This window comes from Chelonia mydas, chromosome 16, assembly GCF_015237465.2.
Source record: "Chelonia mydas isolate rCheMyd1 chromosome 16, rCheMyd1.pri.v2, whole genome shotgun sequence".
In the NCBI taxonomy this organism is placed as follows: domain Eukaryota; kingdom Metazoa; phylum Chordata; order Testudines; family Cheloniidae; genus Chelonia; species Chelonia mydas.
Window position 1 is genome coordinate 1,724,456 of NC_057857.1, and position 17,533 is coordinate 1,741,988.

The 17,533-nt window shown below is 45.0% G+C and overlaps 1 protein-coding gene across 9 annotated transcripts in view; it reads left to right on the top strand.

The window, feature by feature from the left end:
• Positions 1–17,533, top strand: part of EXD3 (exonuclease 3'-5' domain containing 3) — a 523,135-nt gene that overhangs the window by 150,669 nt on the left and 354,933 nt on the right. For all 9 annotated transcript variants that reach the window (XM_043530801.1, XM_043530804.1, XM_043530800.1 and 6 more), the window contains 3 exons: positions 3,394–3,447; positions 4,261–4,400; positions 6,419–6,510. In XM_043530801.1, coding sequence (XP_043386736.1) covers positions 3,394–3,447; positions 4,261–4,400; positions 6,419–6,510 — 286 coding nt within the window. The remainder of the gene's footprint in view (positions 1–3,393; positions 3,448–4,260; positions 4,401–6,418; positions 6,511–17,533) is intronic.

Consider the following 17,533-nt stretch of genomic DNA (forward strand, 5'->3'; position numbering starts at 1 on the left):
TGAAACGTTTCTGTTAAATACATCTTTTGCAAAGTTGCCGTCACTTTCTCACTGACCCTAGCCAGGCACACATCTCCGCGAACAGCCAAAGCATGGGGAGTGTTGGCAGGGGCGGGGAGGGGGCTACTTCACATGGGGAAAAGAGCACACACTGTTTGCAAGGGTTGTGATGCAGCATTCTAGGGAACAAATTCTAAAATTCTTCCACACTTTTTCACAGGCGGGGGTCATTCTAGCAGATATCTCACTGCTAAGGGTAAGCAGGGAAACGAGGCTACATCTACTCCATGCTTGTGGCTTCTGCCCTGCTTCCTATGCTGCTCGCCTATGTGCTGCTTTGGTCCCTGCACAGGTGATTAACCAGTGGTGTGGAAAAGTTTCCTACAATGGGGGAAGGAACAAAGCTACTCTGCCATGGAAACTTCATCAGAGGATTACCGAGTACCTCCAGGAAACCTTCCTGGAGATCTCTCTGGAGGATTCCTGTGAGATCTTGGCGTGCATCAACACTCTGTTCCGCCATACTGATTAGCTATACAGGGAAATGTCCAGCTCACAGAAACACAGCAAGCCTCCCACATTTCTGTACCCTGAACCCACCTCCATACTACACAAACCACAGCCACTTACCAGAAATCTCATCTCCTGCTTCTTGCTCACCAGAGAGCAACTGCTGAGACTGGCTAGACACCTCTGGAGTGGAGAATGGTTCCTGGCTGCCTGACCGCCCCACCGGGTGACTCCACTGGGAGCTGCACGTTCTCATCTAACTCCACCTTTTCATTAATAACTTCATCCTCCGGGTTAGGTCCTCTTTCTGCTGCCTCTGTGCCCTCCAAAGTATTCACGGGGCTCTTGGTGATGGATGTGGGGTCACGACTGAGGATAACATCCAGCTCCTTATAGAACCAGCAGGTCTTAGGGTGAAGCACCTGAGCAACGGTTTGCCTCCCTCGCCTTATGGTACGCCTGCCTCAGCTCCTTTATCTTCGCTCTGCACTCTAACATGTCCCGATCTTAGCCATTTTTGCACAAGCCTTGGGACATCTGCCCATAGGTATCCCAATTCCTACGTCTCAAGCTGTCATAACCATAAGGGTAGCCTAAAATTCCTCTTTACCTTTAAGGGGTTAAGAAGCTCAAATAACCTGGTTGGCACCTGACCAAAGGAACCAATGGGGACAAAAGATACTTTCAAATCTTGGCGGGGGAGGAGGATTTTGTTTGTGCTCTTTGTTTACGTGGTTGTTCTTTCTTGGGACTGAGAGAGGCAGACAGAAATCCATCTTCTCCAAAACATCCTAATCCAAGTCTCCAATATTGCAACCAGTATAGGTAAGCCAGGCAAGGCGGATTAGTTTATCTTTTGTTTTATGTTAATTTTCCCTGTGTTAAGAGGGAGGTTTATTCCTGTTTTCTGTAATTTTAAGTTTTGCTCAGAGGGGGATCCTTTGTGTTTTGAATCTGATTACCCTGTAAAGTGTTTTCCATCCTGATTTTACAGAGGTGATTCTTTTACCTTTCTTTTTTTTTTTTTTTTTAAATAAAATCCTTCTTTTAAGAACCTGACTGATTTTTCCATTGTTCCAAGACCCAGGGATTTGGGTCTTTAATCATTTTGTAACCAATTGGTTAGGATATTATTCTCAGGCCTCCCCATGAAATGGGGTGTGTAAGGCTTGGGGGGATATTTTGGGGGAAGACGTCTCCAAGTGGGCTTTTCTCTGATTCTTTGTTAAATCGCTTGGTGGTGGCAGCGTACCAGGTTTTAACCTAAGTTGGTAGAAATAAGCTTAGGGAGCTTTCATGTGGGTCCCCGCATCTGTACCCTAGAGTTCAGAGTGGGGAAGGAACCCTGACACAAGCGCAGCTGGGACTGCACAGCTGCCTCTCCCCATATACTGAGCAGATCCAACAGATCTGCAGTGGTCCAAGCGGGACAGCATTTGCTGCGATAAGCCACCATGGTCACCTGGGAAAATATGATGAGACCTCTCCACGCCGAGCAAACAGGAAATAGAATTTCAAAAATTCCCAGGGCTTTTAAGGGGGAGGGGCGGATGGTTGTTTACCTGTCTGCAGGGCAGTGGAGTTTAAACTGCTGACCAGATGGGATGGGTCAGGATGGGCATTGTGGGATACGTCCTTTTAGGCCAATTAAAGTGATGAAATGAAGCGTGGTGTCTACACTTGCACTTTGTCAACAAAAATGTAGAGGAAAAAGAGTTAAATCTCTCGTGAGGGTGGATGAGTTTTGTCACCCAAACCAGGCATTTTCCCCAACAAAAGTTGCCTTGCAGTGTGTATGCACTCACTGTTTGGGTTGACAAACGGCAGTTTTGGCGACAAAACCTGGTAGTGTAGACAAGGCCTGAGACTTAGTGCATGGTTAAGTGATTTGCTGAATAGGGATGGGCTTAAGGACTGTTTATGTGCCTTGCTGAATCAGGGCTCAAAGAACATGTTTTAGCAACCCCCTGGCAGAATGGTATGGGTGTATTGATTTTGAATTCACGAGCAACAGTTATCCTTTGTTTGGTATCACCTTATTGTACTAGGGTGGGAGTTGCACCTAGTAGAGGAGGGAAACTGAAGCCAGTATGGAAGCAAGTTCTTGGGGTTAAAACATAGGATTTGAATGCAGAAGATCTTGGTTCTATTCCTGGTTATGCCACTGACTGCTTGTGTGACCTTCCTCAAATCATTTTGCCACTCTGTGGCTCACTTTCCCATCTGCAAAATTAGGATACTGATTCTGAGGAACTTCACATGGGGATTACAAGACTTAGTTCATCAATGTTCAGAACACAGCATAAAAGGGCACAATATAATCATTATCATCCTTTTATTTGTGATTCATCGCATCTAGTGTACGTGGAGCTACATTTAAGTGATTGAAACTAAAAATCTTATTTTAGTTGTATTCAAATTTATGAATGAGATGTTTTCACAAAATATAACCACATAAAAAATTTAAAAGCAGCAAGATTTGTGTTCAAGTTAACTCATAAATATCCTTTTTGTTCCTTTTTTTAAATGTATATTCTGGAGAAAATTACCTGTCAGTTGAGTCTTTCCAAACACTTGACTAGAGACTCTGGTTTTTCGCTCTAAATTTTTTAATAGAGTGCTTAATCTCAGAATTTTTCTTCTGAGGTTTAATACTGTTTAAAACATGTAGTGCCACTGATGATTTTGTGGATTTCTAAATGAAATCTGTGCAGCCAAATGCATGTAATTAGCACATTCAGAATATAACAAAAAGAATCATTCTGTGGAAAATGTGTATAAACCATCTATACTTCAGTTTAGAAACACATCTGTTTATAAGCTCTCCCAAACACACATTCTCCTCTACAACCAGAAATATTTTCTACCTTTTGTGTTTTCTAGGCAGCCATTCTGAGTATAAAGCTAAACTTACAGCTGGAACTAGATGTGGAGAAGGTAAGTCTGTTTCCCCTGTAGTCTCCTCTATCATCATATGTATCCTTTGCTAAACAAGACGCACAGTCTTTCACAAAAGTGGAAGTTATATACCAGTACTATACACTAATATCTAATTTGCAAGAAGTCGCTAGGGAGCTGCTAAAAATGACATTTCAGTCTGTGAAGTGGCTGAAAGATTTTTTTATACCACATTCCATCTTAATAGAATATTTTTCTAACTGGGATGATACTCCAGCTGTGTTGATTCTGTTTTGCAAATTATTGTTTCTGTAATAAGGTTTATTAAATGCAAAAATAATCTCATCTCCTCCCCTGCTCCCCCCATTCAGAATAATGGATGTAGGAAGATAAGAGGTATTTTCTACCTATGTGGTGGTAAGAGGTGGCCTTGGTTAAATAAATTCTAATGCCAAAGGTTTGTAATGTTATTGGTAATACTTGTGTTGAAAATTCTGTGTAGAAAACTTCCTTGAAGCATATTTCAATGTAGAAATATTTTTCTAACATTGAAGCAATTCAGAAAACTTTTCTCAAGCACTTACAGACCTAGGTATTGAAGACTTTGAGACAGAGTGTGGCCCATCCCGAGCACGCATGCAGGGGTATAAGGCTCACTATCCACATTCTGAGCAGCAGCAAAATGGGACTGCTCCTGTGCCTGTAGGCTGGGAGTGGCTGGAGACTTGGTTCTGCCTCTCCAGTGCTGTGGCCAGTGCTGCTGAGCCAATGCGATGGGCAGCAGTCTGCACTAGGTATAAAGCACAATGTCTCCGTAGTGCTTTACAAGTGTAAAACTATTTTTCTTCCTAGATGTGCACTCCATTGCTACTTCAAGAGAAAACTAACCTAGTGGAGGCTTATGTGGCAGAATATCCTGATCTCCAGTGCAAACTCTTGCAGACCCTGGATATGTGGTGTGAACCTAATTTTAATACTACAGATATCTCAAGGTAGAAGATTATTCTATTTTCCAGCGTTTTGTCCTTCTTATATCCAAACAGCATACAATATTATATAACATTATGAGCAGGTGCTAAATAGCTATCAGCTAAGGACAATATGTTTTCCAGTGCTCTTTCTACATTCACTAATAACATGTTAAAAGCCACAGGGTAAGTCACTTCCCATCAGAGAAGGGAAAAATTCTGGTAACTGTGAAATTTGGTCTTTCCGAAGGCCTTATTCTGTGAGGCACTGAGCAGCTATCACTCCCATTGATATCATTAGAAGTGTCAGGGGCTGAGCACTTTGCGTGGGGAAGCTAAAAATGAAAACATTGAGGTAGATCTTATCCAGGAGACCTCAACAGCCGTCTGACTCTGGGGCTTTGCTGTGGAAGGCTGAGAGTCGCAATATCCATTGTGCATATCTGGCAGAGAGATGTGGGGATAAGAATGAGGATCGTCAGTTGGTAACCCTGATTTCAGTTGAATTTTTAACTGAAAATTCCCTTTCCGTCAGCTTCAGATAGCAGTGCTAAGCCAGGAAATGGTGCAGTTGTGAGGGAGCCATCTGCAGATAGCCGTAGTCAAAGTAAAAAGCCTTTGCACTCACTCCATGCATGTGTGTCTAGTATTCCCATGATACAGTGGCAAAAAACAAGAAATGTATATACTCATCATTCCTTTTCCAGTGAAATTATCAGGGTTGTTTTTTAATTTATAAACCTCCTCCCACTAAAGTGGCTTATGCCAAGTAAGCACCAGCAGTGCAATCAAAATAACAGCATACATGCAGCAGATACAATGCCAATAAAAGCAGAGTGGGTATTACGTACTAGGTTGCTGGAAGTCAGGTCCTGATGTGAACTCTTAAAGCCCTTGAATGGAGAATCGGAGACTGACGAAGACACAAGTATCAGCTAACTGATGGAAAGAGCAGCACTTACCTTAAAGTAAGCTCACCACCTTGCTGCTGTCTCAGAAACAGTGTTTTGAAGGTTTAATTGGACCATATGGAGGCTTTATTGGCTAGGACTTTCCAGAACATAAGAATGACCAGACTGGGTCAGACCAGTGGTCCATCTAGGCCAGTATCCTGTCTTCTGATGGTGGCTGATACCAGGTGCTTTAGAGGGAATGAACAGAACAGGGCAATTATCGAGTGATCCATCTCCTGTTATCCACTCCCAGCATCTGGCAGTCAGAAGCTTAGGATGCCAAGAGCATGGGGTTGAATCCATGACCATCTTCGCTAAAAGCCACTGATGGACCTTTCCTCCATGAACTTATCTATTTCTTGTTAGAACTTAATTATAGTTTTTGTCTTCACAACATCCCCTGGCAATGAGTTCCACAGGGTGACTGTGAGTTGTGTAAAGAAGTACTTCCTTTTGTTTGTTTTAAACCTGCTGCCTATTAATTTCATTGGGTTCTTGTATTATGTGAAGGAGTAAATAACACTTCCTTATTCACTTTCTCCATACCAGTCATGATCTTATAGACCTCTATCATATCCCTACTTAGTTGTTTCGTTTCCAAATGTAAGAGTCCCAGTCTTTTTAATCTCTCATACAGAAGTTGTTCCATATCCCTAGTAATTTTTGTTGCCCTTCCCTGCATTTTTTCCCTTCCTAATGCAACTTTTTTGAGATGGAGTGACCAGAACTGCTCACAGTATTCAAGGTGTGGGCGTACCATGGATTTATATAATGGCAGTATGATATTTTCTGTCTTGTTATCTATCCCTTTCCTAATGGTTCCTAACATTCTGTTTGCTTTTTTGATTGCTGCTGCACATTGAGTGGATGTTTTCAGGGAACTATCCACGATGTCTTTCTTGAGTGGTAACAGCTAATTTAGACCCAGTTGGAGGAAAGAATGGTTTAGGCTCAGCTGTAATAGATGAGGAGGGAAAAGAAGTTGTCACCACCACCAAGCATCAGACAACATCCCTGCTATTAAAAGGGAGAAGTATCTTATCTGCTTGCATTGATGTTTCTTCCTTGCTTTGTTTGTTTTGTTTACAGGCAGTATCAAGGTTTACGACCTAACAAACTCAACCACAAAATGTTAAGCAAACTGGTCTTCAGGCTCCTAGAACAATATAATCTAGATCCAGGTATGTGATATTACACTAAATCATTTAATCACCTTTCCAGTGAATCATTTAATCCATCCTCCCACATGTCCAGCAAGCAATGTCTGCTGTCATTTGGAGCTTAATTGATGTTGTTTAAAAACAAAGCACATAAATTATGGAAATTTTCACTTTGTTGTTGTTGAAAAACTAGATGCTAGTGATTAATTGGCTATTTCTTCCATGATATGACATAAATCTTGGCTTCAGAATGGTTCTGCATAAACATGTGATGGTCAGCTTTGAGTACTGGCTCCATCAGGCTCACATAAGAGGCCACACATTACTCATCTGGGGATTCTGACTTTGTGAGTTACAAGCCAATCAGCTTAAAAGAGATAAGCCATGAGAAGAAGGAGGCACATATATCTTTCCTGTGAAATAGGGATGGCTGCTGTTGAAGGGAATTTAAAGGGCTCTTGCAACCTTACGGGAGAAGTAATACAGTTTACATCCTTGTAAGGGATCTGCTTCAATCCTAAATGTCACTCAAAATCCATTCTCTTTAACATTTTGCATTGATTATTACTGGGAGAGGTAATTAGGTTTCCTTGCATTGTGACATTAACAAGGTAATGACTCTTGGCAGAAATCCTCAGGTGCCCCCTATAATTTGCATCCGGTGTAGGTCCCTCACTCCATCAGCACAACTGGATATTGCATATTTCCCTGTTTTCTGGGACTGAATGTTATTTGTTAACCTAAGCTGTGAATTCCATTCCATCTTGTAGTGATACTGTGTTGCATATTCATCTTCACATCTCCAAAATGCTGCTCAAACATAAATGAATTATCCTCACAAACCCTCCCCTGGAGCATGTAATTGTAATTAATTCCCATTGTATTGGTGGGCAAACTGAGGCACTGAGGAATTAAGAGATTTGTTTAAAACCATACAACAGGTTGATGGTTCACCCAGGGTTAGACCTGAGGATTTTCTGCCTTGTAAGCCTGAACATCCACTAGGTCATACTTCCCCTGTTAATTTACAAAGGTAGTTGAAGGAATTGCTCTCCCAAACCTGTGAAAGACCCACACACAGAGGAAACAGACTGTACCGGAGAAATGGTGAAATTGTCCGTGCATAAAGTGCTGTCAAAGCACAGAGCGAGCAAGCTGAAAAAAACCAGAGATTTGTTTCCTTTAATCTTAGATGTTACTTGTAACAACAGTAAGAAAAACAGTTCAGACACAAATGTGCTTTTGGAGTTTACAGTGCCCATTGAATTATCCAGGGTTAGAAATCACACTGAAGGTATAAAACACTATATGGTATAACTACAAAGCATCATTATTATCATCATCTCCTGTTGGTGAGTTTTTAGCTTCTCCAGGATTTTTATTCATACACTGCCAGATCTGTCTAACTGCACCTGCTGTGTTAATGACTGTAGGGTATATACCAGTGGTTCTGCAAAAAGAGATTGGGGGGTACAGCAGATAGGGGTAGGTGGATCTGCCAGGGCAATGAGTGACAAAGACTCCAGCAATTTGAAGGATTCTGCCTGTTCTAATGGAATTTCCCATGTGGATCTATTTCTGGAACCCCGGGTGGGACTTTAAGTGCACCACCCCAATGTATGTTCATATTTCCAAAGGTTTCCCTCATCTTTTCCCCAGCAAGGTACCTGCAGTGTGAAAGAGATTTGGCCACCAGCTTGATCTGTAACGTTGTTTGTATTATTGTTAGTGCAAGATAATAAAAACAATGCCTCAGTTAAAAAATTTAGCCCTTGAATTTACCTATGGGTATTAACATGCAGTATAACTGAAGAATTACTTGGAACCTTTGATCAGTTTTCTTTTTATTGTAAATGTCAGTACACCCTGAAATTCCATGCATATGAGCAGGGTAATGTTCCAGGGAGGTCATGCTCATGCTGCAAGTCAGGACACGCATTGGCAGGTGTTTGCGGTTTTTGAGGATTTGGTTCCAATTGTTCTTCTTTGAGTGCTGTCCCTCGGGGTGCTCCATTTTAGGTGTTTGTGCGCCCCTGTGCTTGTACTCAGAGACTTTTGGTAACAGTGCCCGGTTGGGTCGCACATGCATGGTCCACATCTCATGCTGCTTCAGGCAGTTAACTGATGCTGTGTGACCAGCCCCCCCACTTAGTTCCTTCTCTACGCCCTCCGCTACAGAGTCGGAACAATCAGCAGTGCCTTGCTACTTAGTAGTTAGTTAGTTTAACAGTTAGTTTCTTAGTTTTCTCATTAACAGCTATTTACATTGTTTCCCTTTTTCTTTTATTCCTGTCACCTAGTTTAAAACAAAACAAAACCCTTTTTCCTTTTCCTTTCCTTTTGAACTACTGGCTGGGGAGAAGTTTCAGTTGAACCTTCGAATACACAGCCGCTCTGAGAGCGAAAGCCCCCACTGACAGGAATGCCTGGTTTCCTGGGCTTTAAACGCTGTCTCAACTGCAAGCTTGCTATACCTGTCTCAGATGGCCACGATCAGTGTGTTCGCTGCCTCTGCGAAACGCACACAACTCAGAAGTGCCAGCACTGCCTCAAGCTCACTGCTAGGACAAGAAGAGCTAGAGATTTGCAGTTAAAGCTCCTCCTTAAGGAGAAGTCTCTTAGACCTGCATCTGAGCCCGGAGCCCTCCTCGTGAAACTTCTCTGACCACGGCTTCTGACAGGGGTCCCTCCTCAACCATGCATCTGAGCAACCTACCAAAAAACGTCAAAAAGGCAGGCACCTGTGTCCCCAATGCAGGAATCAGCCAAGACATGACGTTCCACGAGTGGACGCTCAGCACCGGCATCGACTGCACTGTCAGCACCGGTTATAGACACAGCAGGACCACCCAGCACCACTGGTACCGCTAGAGGCAGAGACTCTAAATGAGCAGGCTCTGACAGAGGCACTAAGGGGAAATCTAAACCTCATGCCTCGGCACTGCCAATACCAACGCTGCGATCCGCACGCAACGGCGTGGCACTGGGGCAAACGGTGGCTCCTTCAAAGGCATGCTCGGTACGCACAGCGGCGCAGCCTTCAGTGCAAGCTTATACACAGCAGCTCCCAGCACCGACAATGATACTGCCTCGGGGCCAATCAAACAGACATTGCAGCAGTTTCTCAGCCACAAGGGTCTCTTAATCTCTTAGTTGTCCCTGACTCCCCTATCATCAGCACCAACGCAAACATGTCATGCTCGGCACCGAGTCTCCTCGCATCTGGGAAGAAGGATAAAGGAGTTTGAGGCGCAAGTGGTCTTCTCGTCCATCCTCCCCGTGGAAGGAAAAGGCCTGGGTAGAGACCGTCGAATCATGGAAGTCAACGAATGGCTACGCAGGTGGTGTCGGAGAGAAGGCTTTGGATTCTTTGACCCTGGGATGGTGTTCCAAGAAGGAGGAGTGCTAGGCAGAGACGGGCTCCACCGAACGAAGAGAGGGAAGAGCATCTTCGCAAGCAGGCTGGCTAACCTAATGAGGAGGGCTTTAAACTAGGTTCACCGGGGGAAGGAGACCAAAGCCCTGAGGTAAGTGGGGAAGTGGGATACTGGGAGGAAGCACAAGCAGGAGCGCGTGAGAGGGGAAGGCTCCTGCCTCATTCTGAGAAAGAGGGGCGATCAGCGGGTTATCTCAAGTGCCTATACACAAATGCACGAAACCTGGGAAACAAGCAGGGAGAACTGGAAGTCCTGGCGCAGTCAAGGAATTATGATGTGATTGGAATAACAGAGACTTGGTGGGATAACTCACATGACTGGAGTACTGTCATGGATGGATATAAACTATTCAGGAAGGACAGGCAGGGCAGAAAAGGTGGGGGAGTTGTACTGTATGTAAGGGAGCAGTATGACTGCTCAGAGCTCAAGTATGAAACTGCAGAAAAACCTGAGTGTCTCTGGATTAAGTTTAGAAGTGTGAGCAACAAGGGTGATGTCGTGGTGGGAGTCTGCTATAGACCACCGGACCAGGGGGATGAAGTGGACGAGGCTTTCTTCCGGCAACTCGCAGAAGTTACTAGATCGCAGGCCCTGGTTCTCATGGGAGACTTCAATCACCCTGATATCTGCTGGGAGTGCAATACAGCGGTGCACAGACAATCCAGGAAGTTTTTGGAGAATGTAGGGGACAATTTCCTGGTGCAAGTGCTGGAGGAACCAACTAGGGGCAGAGCTCTTCCTGACCTGCTGCTCACAAACCGGGAAGAATTAGTGGGGGAAGCAAAAGTGGATGGGAACCTGGGAGGCAGTGACCATGAGATGGTCAAGTTCAGGATCCTGACACGAGGAAGAAAGTAGAGCAGCAGAATATGGACCCTGGACTTCAGAAAAGCAGACTTTGACTCCCTCAGGGAACTGATGGGCAAGATCCCCTGGGACAATAACATGAGGGGGCAAGGAGACCAGGAGAGCTGGCTGTATTTTAAAGAATCCTTATTGAGGTGACAGGGACAAGCCATCCTGATGTGTAGAAAGAATAGTAAATATGGCAGGCGACCAGCTTGGCTTAACAGTGAAATCCTTGCTGATCTTAAACACAAAAAAGAGGCTTACAAGAAGTGGAAGATTGGACAAATGACCAGGGAAGAGTATAAAAATATTGCTCGGGGGTGCAGGAGTGAAATCAGGAAGGCCAAATCACACCTGGAGTTGCAGCTAGCGAGAGATGTTAAGAGTAACAAGAAGGGTTTCTTCAGATATGTTAGCAACAAGAAGAAAGTCAAGGAAAGTGTGGGCCCCTTACCGAAAGATGGACACAACCTAGTGGCAGAGGATGTGGAAAAAGCTAATGTACTCAATGCTTTTTTTGCCTCTGTCTTCACGAACAAGGTCAGCTCCCAGACTTCTGCACTGAGCAGCACAGCATGGGGAGGAGGTGACCGGCCCTCTGTGGAGAAAAGTGGTTGGGACTATTTAGAAAAGCTGGACGAGCACAAGTCCATGGGGCCGGATGCGTTGCATCCGAGAGTGCTAAAGGAGTTGGCGGATGCGATTGCAGAGCCATTGGCCATTATCTTTGAAAACTCATGGCGATAGGGGAAGTCCCAGACGAATGGAAAAAGGCTAATGTAGTGCCCATCTTTAAAAAAGGGAAGAAAGAGGATCCTGAGAAGTACAGGCCAGTCAGCCTCACCTCAGTCCCTGGAAAAATCATGGAGCAGGTCCTCAAGGAATCATTCTGAAGCACTTAGAGGAGAGGAAAGTGATCAGGAAGAGTCAGCATGGATTCACCAAGGGCAAGTCATGCCTGACTAATCTAATCGCCTTCTATGACGAGATAACTGGCTCTGTGGATAAAGGGAAAGCAGTGGCCGTGTTGTTCCTTGACTTTAGCAAAGCTTTTGACACTGTCTCCCACAGTATTCTTGCCAGCAAGTTAAAGAAGTATGGGCTGGATGAATGGACTATAAGGTGGATAGAAAGCTGGCTAGATTGTCGGGCTCAAGGGGTAGTGATCAATAGCTCCATGTCTAGTTGGCAGCCGGTATCAAGTGGAGTGGCCCAAGGGTCGCTCCTGGGGCCGGTTTTGTTCAATATCTTCATAAATGCTCTGGAGGATGGTGTGGATTGCACCCTCAGCAAGTTTGCAGATGACACTAAACTAGAAGGAGAGGTAGATTCGCTGGAGGCTAGGGATAGGATACAGAGGGCCCTAGACAAATTAGAGGATTGGGCCAAAAGAAATCTGATGGGTTCAACAAGGACAAATGCAGAGTCCTGCACTTAGGACGGAAGAACTCCATGCACCGCTACAGACTAGGGACCGAATGGCTCGGCAGCAGTTCTGCAGAAAAGGACCTAGGGGTTACAGTGGACGAGAAGCTGGGTATGAGTCAACAACGTGCCCTTGTTGCCAAGAAGGCCAATGGCATTTTGGGCTGTATAAGTAAGGGCATTGCCAGCAGATCGAGGGACGTGATTGTTCCCCTCTATTCGACATTGGTGAGGCCTCATCTGGAGTACTGTGTCCAGTTCTGGGCCCCAAACTACAAGAAGGATGTGGAAAAATTGGAAAGCGTCCAGCGGAGGGCAACAAAAATGATTAGGGGATTGGAACACATGACTTCTGAGGAGAGGCTGAGGGAACTGGGGATGTTTAGTCTACGGAAGAGAAGAATGAGGGGGGACTTGATAGCTGCTTTCAACTACCTGAAAGGGGGTTCCGAAGAGGATGGCTCTAGACTGTTCTCAGTGGTAGCAGATGACAGAACAAGGAGTAATGGTCTCAAGTTGCAGTGGGGGAGATTTAGGTTGGATATTAGGAAAAACTTTTTCACTAGGAGGGTGGTGAAGCACTGGAATGGGTTACCTAAGGAGGTGGTGGAATCTCCTACCTTTGAGGTTTTTAAGGTCAGGCTTGAGAAAGCCCTGGCTGGGATGATTTAGTTGGTGTTGGTCCTGCTTTGAGCAGGGGGTTGGACTAGATGACCTCCTGAGGTCCCTTCCAACCCTGATATTCTATGATTCTGTGATCTCCAATACATTCTGCTCCTCCCTATTCGAGTGAAGAGGAGGATGAGAGTGAGGAAGGACAAGAAGATCTCCCTCCACAATCTCCTCTCTACCATGAACTGACTAACTCAGGACCCCCTCAGGGGACATATTACACTGATCCCAAGTATTTTCAATGGTACGGCCAGCCCTGGAGGCCCCCACGTCTCCCCCACCCCAATGGGCATACTGGAACCCGTGGGCGGCATACCCCACACAACTGGGACTGCCTGCCACATCCAGACCCGGCATACAGCAGTCATCTGCAGCTTCGGTGCCTGGATCTTTGATGGTGGCAGGGGAACCGGAGGAAGATGAGGAAGAACCCCCGATCCTGGAAGGAGCACCACCTACGCACTTGCCATCACTATCCACAGATGACACCATTATGCCTCCTCCCAATAATATAGGGGACAATTTCAGACTATTTTAGGATCTATTTAAAAGGGTGGCTAAATCCCTGGACATCTCCCTTGAGGAGGTCCAAGTGGCACAACACAAACTAGTGGACATTTTGCATACATCTGCTTCATCCAAAATCTCTATGAACGATGTGCTGATGGACCCTGTCAAAACCTGCAAGAGGTCTGACAAAAAAGTATTATGTACCAGCCAAGGGCACAGAGTTCCTCTTTTCACATCCAGCTCCCAATTCCGTAGTGGTGGATGCAGTCCAGGAACGTGATAAGCAATAACAGCCCAAAACCACACCTCATGACAAAGAGTGGAAAAGACTTGATCTTTTCGGCCGCAAGGCTTATTCCTCGGCTACACTACACCTCCATATAGCCAACTACGAGGCATTTCTGGCAAAATATGACTATATTAACTACACAAAAATGTCTGAATTGACTGATTTTATTTCCGAGGACAAGAGAGAACAATTCACAGCACTTGTATCAGAGGGACAACTCATCTCCAAAAGAGACCTGCAAGCCGCACTTGATTCTGCGGACACAGCTGGAAGTTCAGTGGCAACAGTTGTTGTGATGAGAGAGACCTCATGGCTCCATCTCTCCGGCTTCGCTAAGGAGGTGCAATCCATGGTTTAGGATTTGCCATTCGAGGGTCCCAAACTCTTTGATGAGAAGACAGATGACTCTCTCCACTCCCTCAAGGATTCACAAGCGACACTCCAATCCTTGGGAATCTATACACCAAAACCCAGGAAAAAACAGCGAAATTATTATGTACCCCAACACTACTGCCAGACCATGTATTCGCAACAACAATGGTGATTTGAGTCACAGGCCCCCAAGGGGATGCCAGTCCACTTCTTCAGTAGCTGAGTCCCAACTATCAACCTCCAGACAACAAATTTGAAGCTTTGGTTGAGGACATGAGAACTCCAGGTCTATCTGTGCTGGTGACACCATCTCTCTCCCAACCATTCAGATATTGTCTAGTTCCATTTTATCCAATCTGGAAGACCATCACATCTGACAAATGGGTGCTAGAAATCATACAAACTGGTTACTCCATCCCCCATTTTTCCCCCAACGCCTCTATCCATCCTCCCTCCCCATCCCTCTTCAGGGATTCCTCTCACGAGTCTCTACTGTGCCAGGAGGTAAGCCACCTCATGAAGTTAGGAGCAGTAGAACCCGTTCAAAGAGAACACAGAGGGAGAGGATTTTATTCCCACTATTTTCTCACAAAGAAAAAATCCGGTGGCTAGAGACCAATACTCAATCTACAATGACTCAACAAGTTTGTCAAAACACAACGATTCAAGATGGTCACAGTAGGTACCATAATTCCAGCTCTAGAAAGAGGTGATTGGTTCTCATCCCTTGACCTCCGGGATGCGTATTTTCCTGTAACAATACATCCTCTCATCTCAGATTTCTCCATTTTACCATCGGACAGGACCACTTCCAATACAGGGTCCTTCCCTTTGGCCACTCTACTGCCCCTCTAGTGTTTTCGAAGGTATTGGCCGTGGTTGCAGCATACCTGCGCAGAAATGCAATTATGATATTCCCATACTTGGACAACTGCCTGCTAAAAGCAGGCAGCAATGCAAGCCACCGAACAGACAGTAACCCTCTTCACGAGATTCACGAGACTTAGCGTACCTCCTCTCAGACAGATCCCAGGCAAACTGGGCAGCAGGGGGAGGTTGCTTTTGGTAAGGAAGCCTGGAGGAGGGTAGAGGTTCTTGGCATGGGAAAGCAGGCCCATCTGCGACTCAGTTCTAGGCAAGTCCCATTAGCTGAAAACTCACCCTTCTCCCAGTGCAGTAAACCCCACTGATCCCCCTAAGCAAGATTTAGGAGCTGGCCACTCCTTAATGTGCGAAACAACTTATGTTGTTACCGATCCTAAGAGTTATGAGACAGACCAGAGATGATTCAGTATATCAGCAGATGGGGTCCCAGCGAAAATAAACAGCCACATGATAGCTCCATGTATCTTATAGTTTGTTGTCCTCTCCTCTGCCCTGTGCACGCTCCCTCCTCTTGACACACAACTGTGATGCACTCATCACTGGGATTTTGTTCTGAGTCCCTTAGCTTTCCCAGTAAAGTGGATGCAAATTCTGTTTAATTAGCTGAACTGGGGAAGGAGGAAGATTATGGGCATCTGCCTGAGAGAAGAAAAGCTATTCATTTTCATAGAGCTGGTCGTCGCATATAAAGATAGGTCAGTATGTTCTGCTATAACAAGTCTGCTCATTATTATGGGATATTTACTTTGGAGACCCTCTGGGATTGAACTAGCTGATTTACAGATATTGTTATTGAAAGTTTCTGTTTGGTTATGGGATTGAAGTAGTTAAGCTGGTATTCCATGCTCTCTCTAAACAGTGTATATATGGAGGAATACAATATGGAAGCAGAGTAACACACACAAAAGTAGAGCTAATCTCACACATTGTACCTGATGTTGTAACTGTGAGTGAGGGATTCCCTCAGTAAAGCAAGTAATAATCATCATCATCATAGTTAGAATGAATGTGCATGCCTGATGCACCTAACTAGCGAGGGAGGAGATGAAAATTGCTTTCACTGTCAACTGACAGATCTTTATAGATATTGCCCCATTGCAGCATAAATTAACTGAAAAGCTTATCTACTTACTACCTTAACCATGAAGTTTTACCTTATCCTGTTAAATGGTTTCTTAGCATAAATAACAAGGGCTTAGAATAATGGAATCATAGAAGATTAGGATTGGAAGAGACCTCAGGAGGTCATCTAGTCCAACCCTCTGCTCAAAGCAGGACCACCCTCAACTAAATCATTCCAGCCAGGGTTTTGTCAAGCCGGACTGTAAAAACCTCTAAGGATGAAGATTCCACTACCTCCACAGATAACCCATTCCAGTGCTTCACCGTCCTCCTAGTGAAATAGTGTTTCCTAATATCCAACCTAGACCTCCCGCACTGCAACTTGAGACCATTACTCCTTGTTCTGTCATCTGCCACCACTTAGAACAGCCGAGCTCCATCCTCCTTGGAACCCCCCTTCAGATAGCTGAAGGGTGCTATCAAATCCCCCCTCACTCTTCTCTTCTGCAAACTAAACAATCCCAGTTCCCTCAGCCTCTCCTTGTAAGTCATGTGCCCCAGCCCACTGATCATTTTCATTGCCCTCCGCTGGACTCTCTCCAGTTTGTCCACATCCTTTATATAATGGGGGGCCCAAAACTGGATGCAATACTCCAGATGTGGCCTCACCAGTGCCGAATAGAGGGGAATAATCACTTCCCTCCATCTGCTGGCAATGCTCCTACTAATGCAGCCCAAAATGCCATTAGCCTTCTTGGCAACAAGGGCACACTGCTGACTCATATCCAGCTTCTTGTCCACTGTAATCCCCAGGTCCTTTTCTGCAGAACTGCTGCTTAGGCAGTCGGTCCCCAGCCTGTAATGGTGCATCTTCTGTCCTAAGTGCAGGACTCTGCACTTGTCCTTGTTGAACCTCATCAGATTTCTTTTGGCCCAATCCTCCAATTTGTGTAGGTCAGTCTGGACCCTATCCCTACCCTCCAGCATATCTACCTCTCCCCCCAGCTTAGTGTCATCTGTGAACTTGCTGAGGGTGCAATCGATCTTATCATCCAGATCATTAATGAAGATGTTGAACAAAACCGGCCCCAGGACCAACCCTTGGGGCACTGCACTTGATACCGGTTGCCAACTAGACATTGAGCCGTTGGTCACTTCCCATTGAGCCTGACGATCTAGCCAGCTTTCTGTCCACCTTACAGTCCATTCATCCAATCCATACTTCTTTAACTTGCTGGCACGAATGCTGTTGCTGGCTTATTTTTTGTGGTTTTTGCCACCAGCTTTTCCCTTACATGTAATCCTGAATTGCATTTTGTACAAACCTTTAAGCCCTAGGGATAACAGTGTACGATATATACTGAGAATTATTATTTCTCAAGTATTTAAACAGTAGAGGGCAGAAGAGGGCTGCTCAGAAATCTGTGCATTAGTTCAGGTAGAAGGATTCACTGTTCCATTAAATTAGATCATCTGGGGTTGTAAACCATTGTTTCCCACCACTTGTGGAAGATTTTCCTCCTGCGTGTCTCAGCCCTATTGT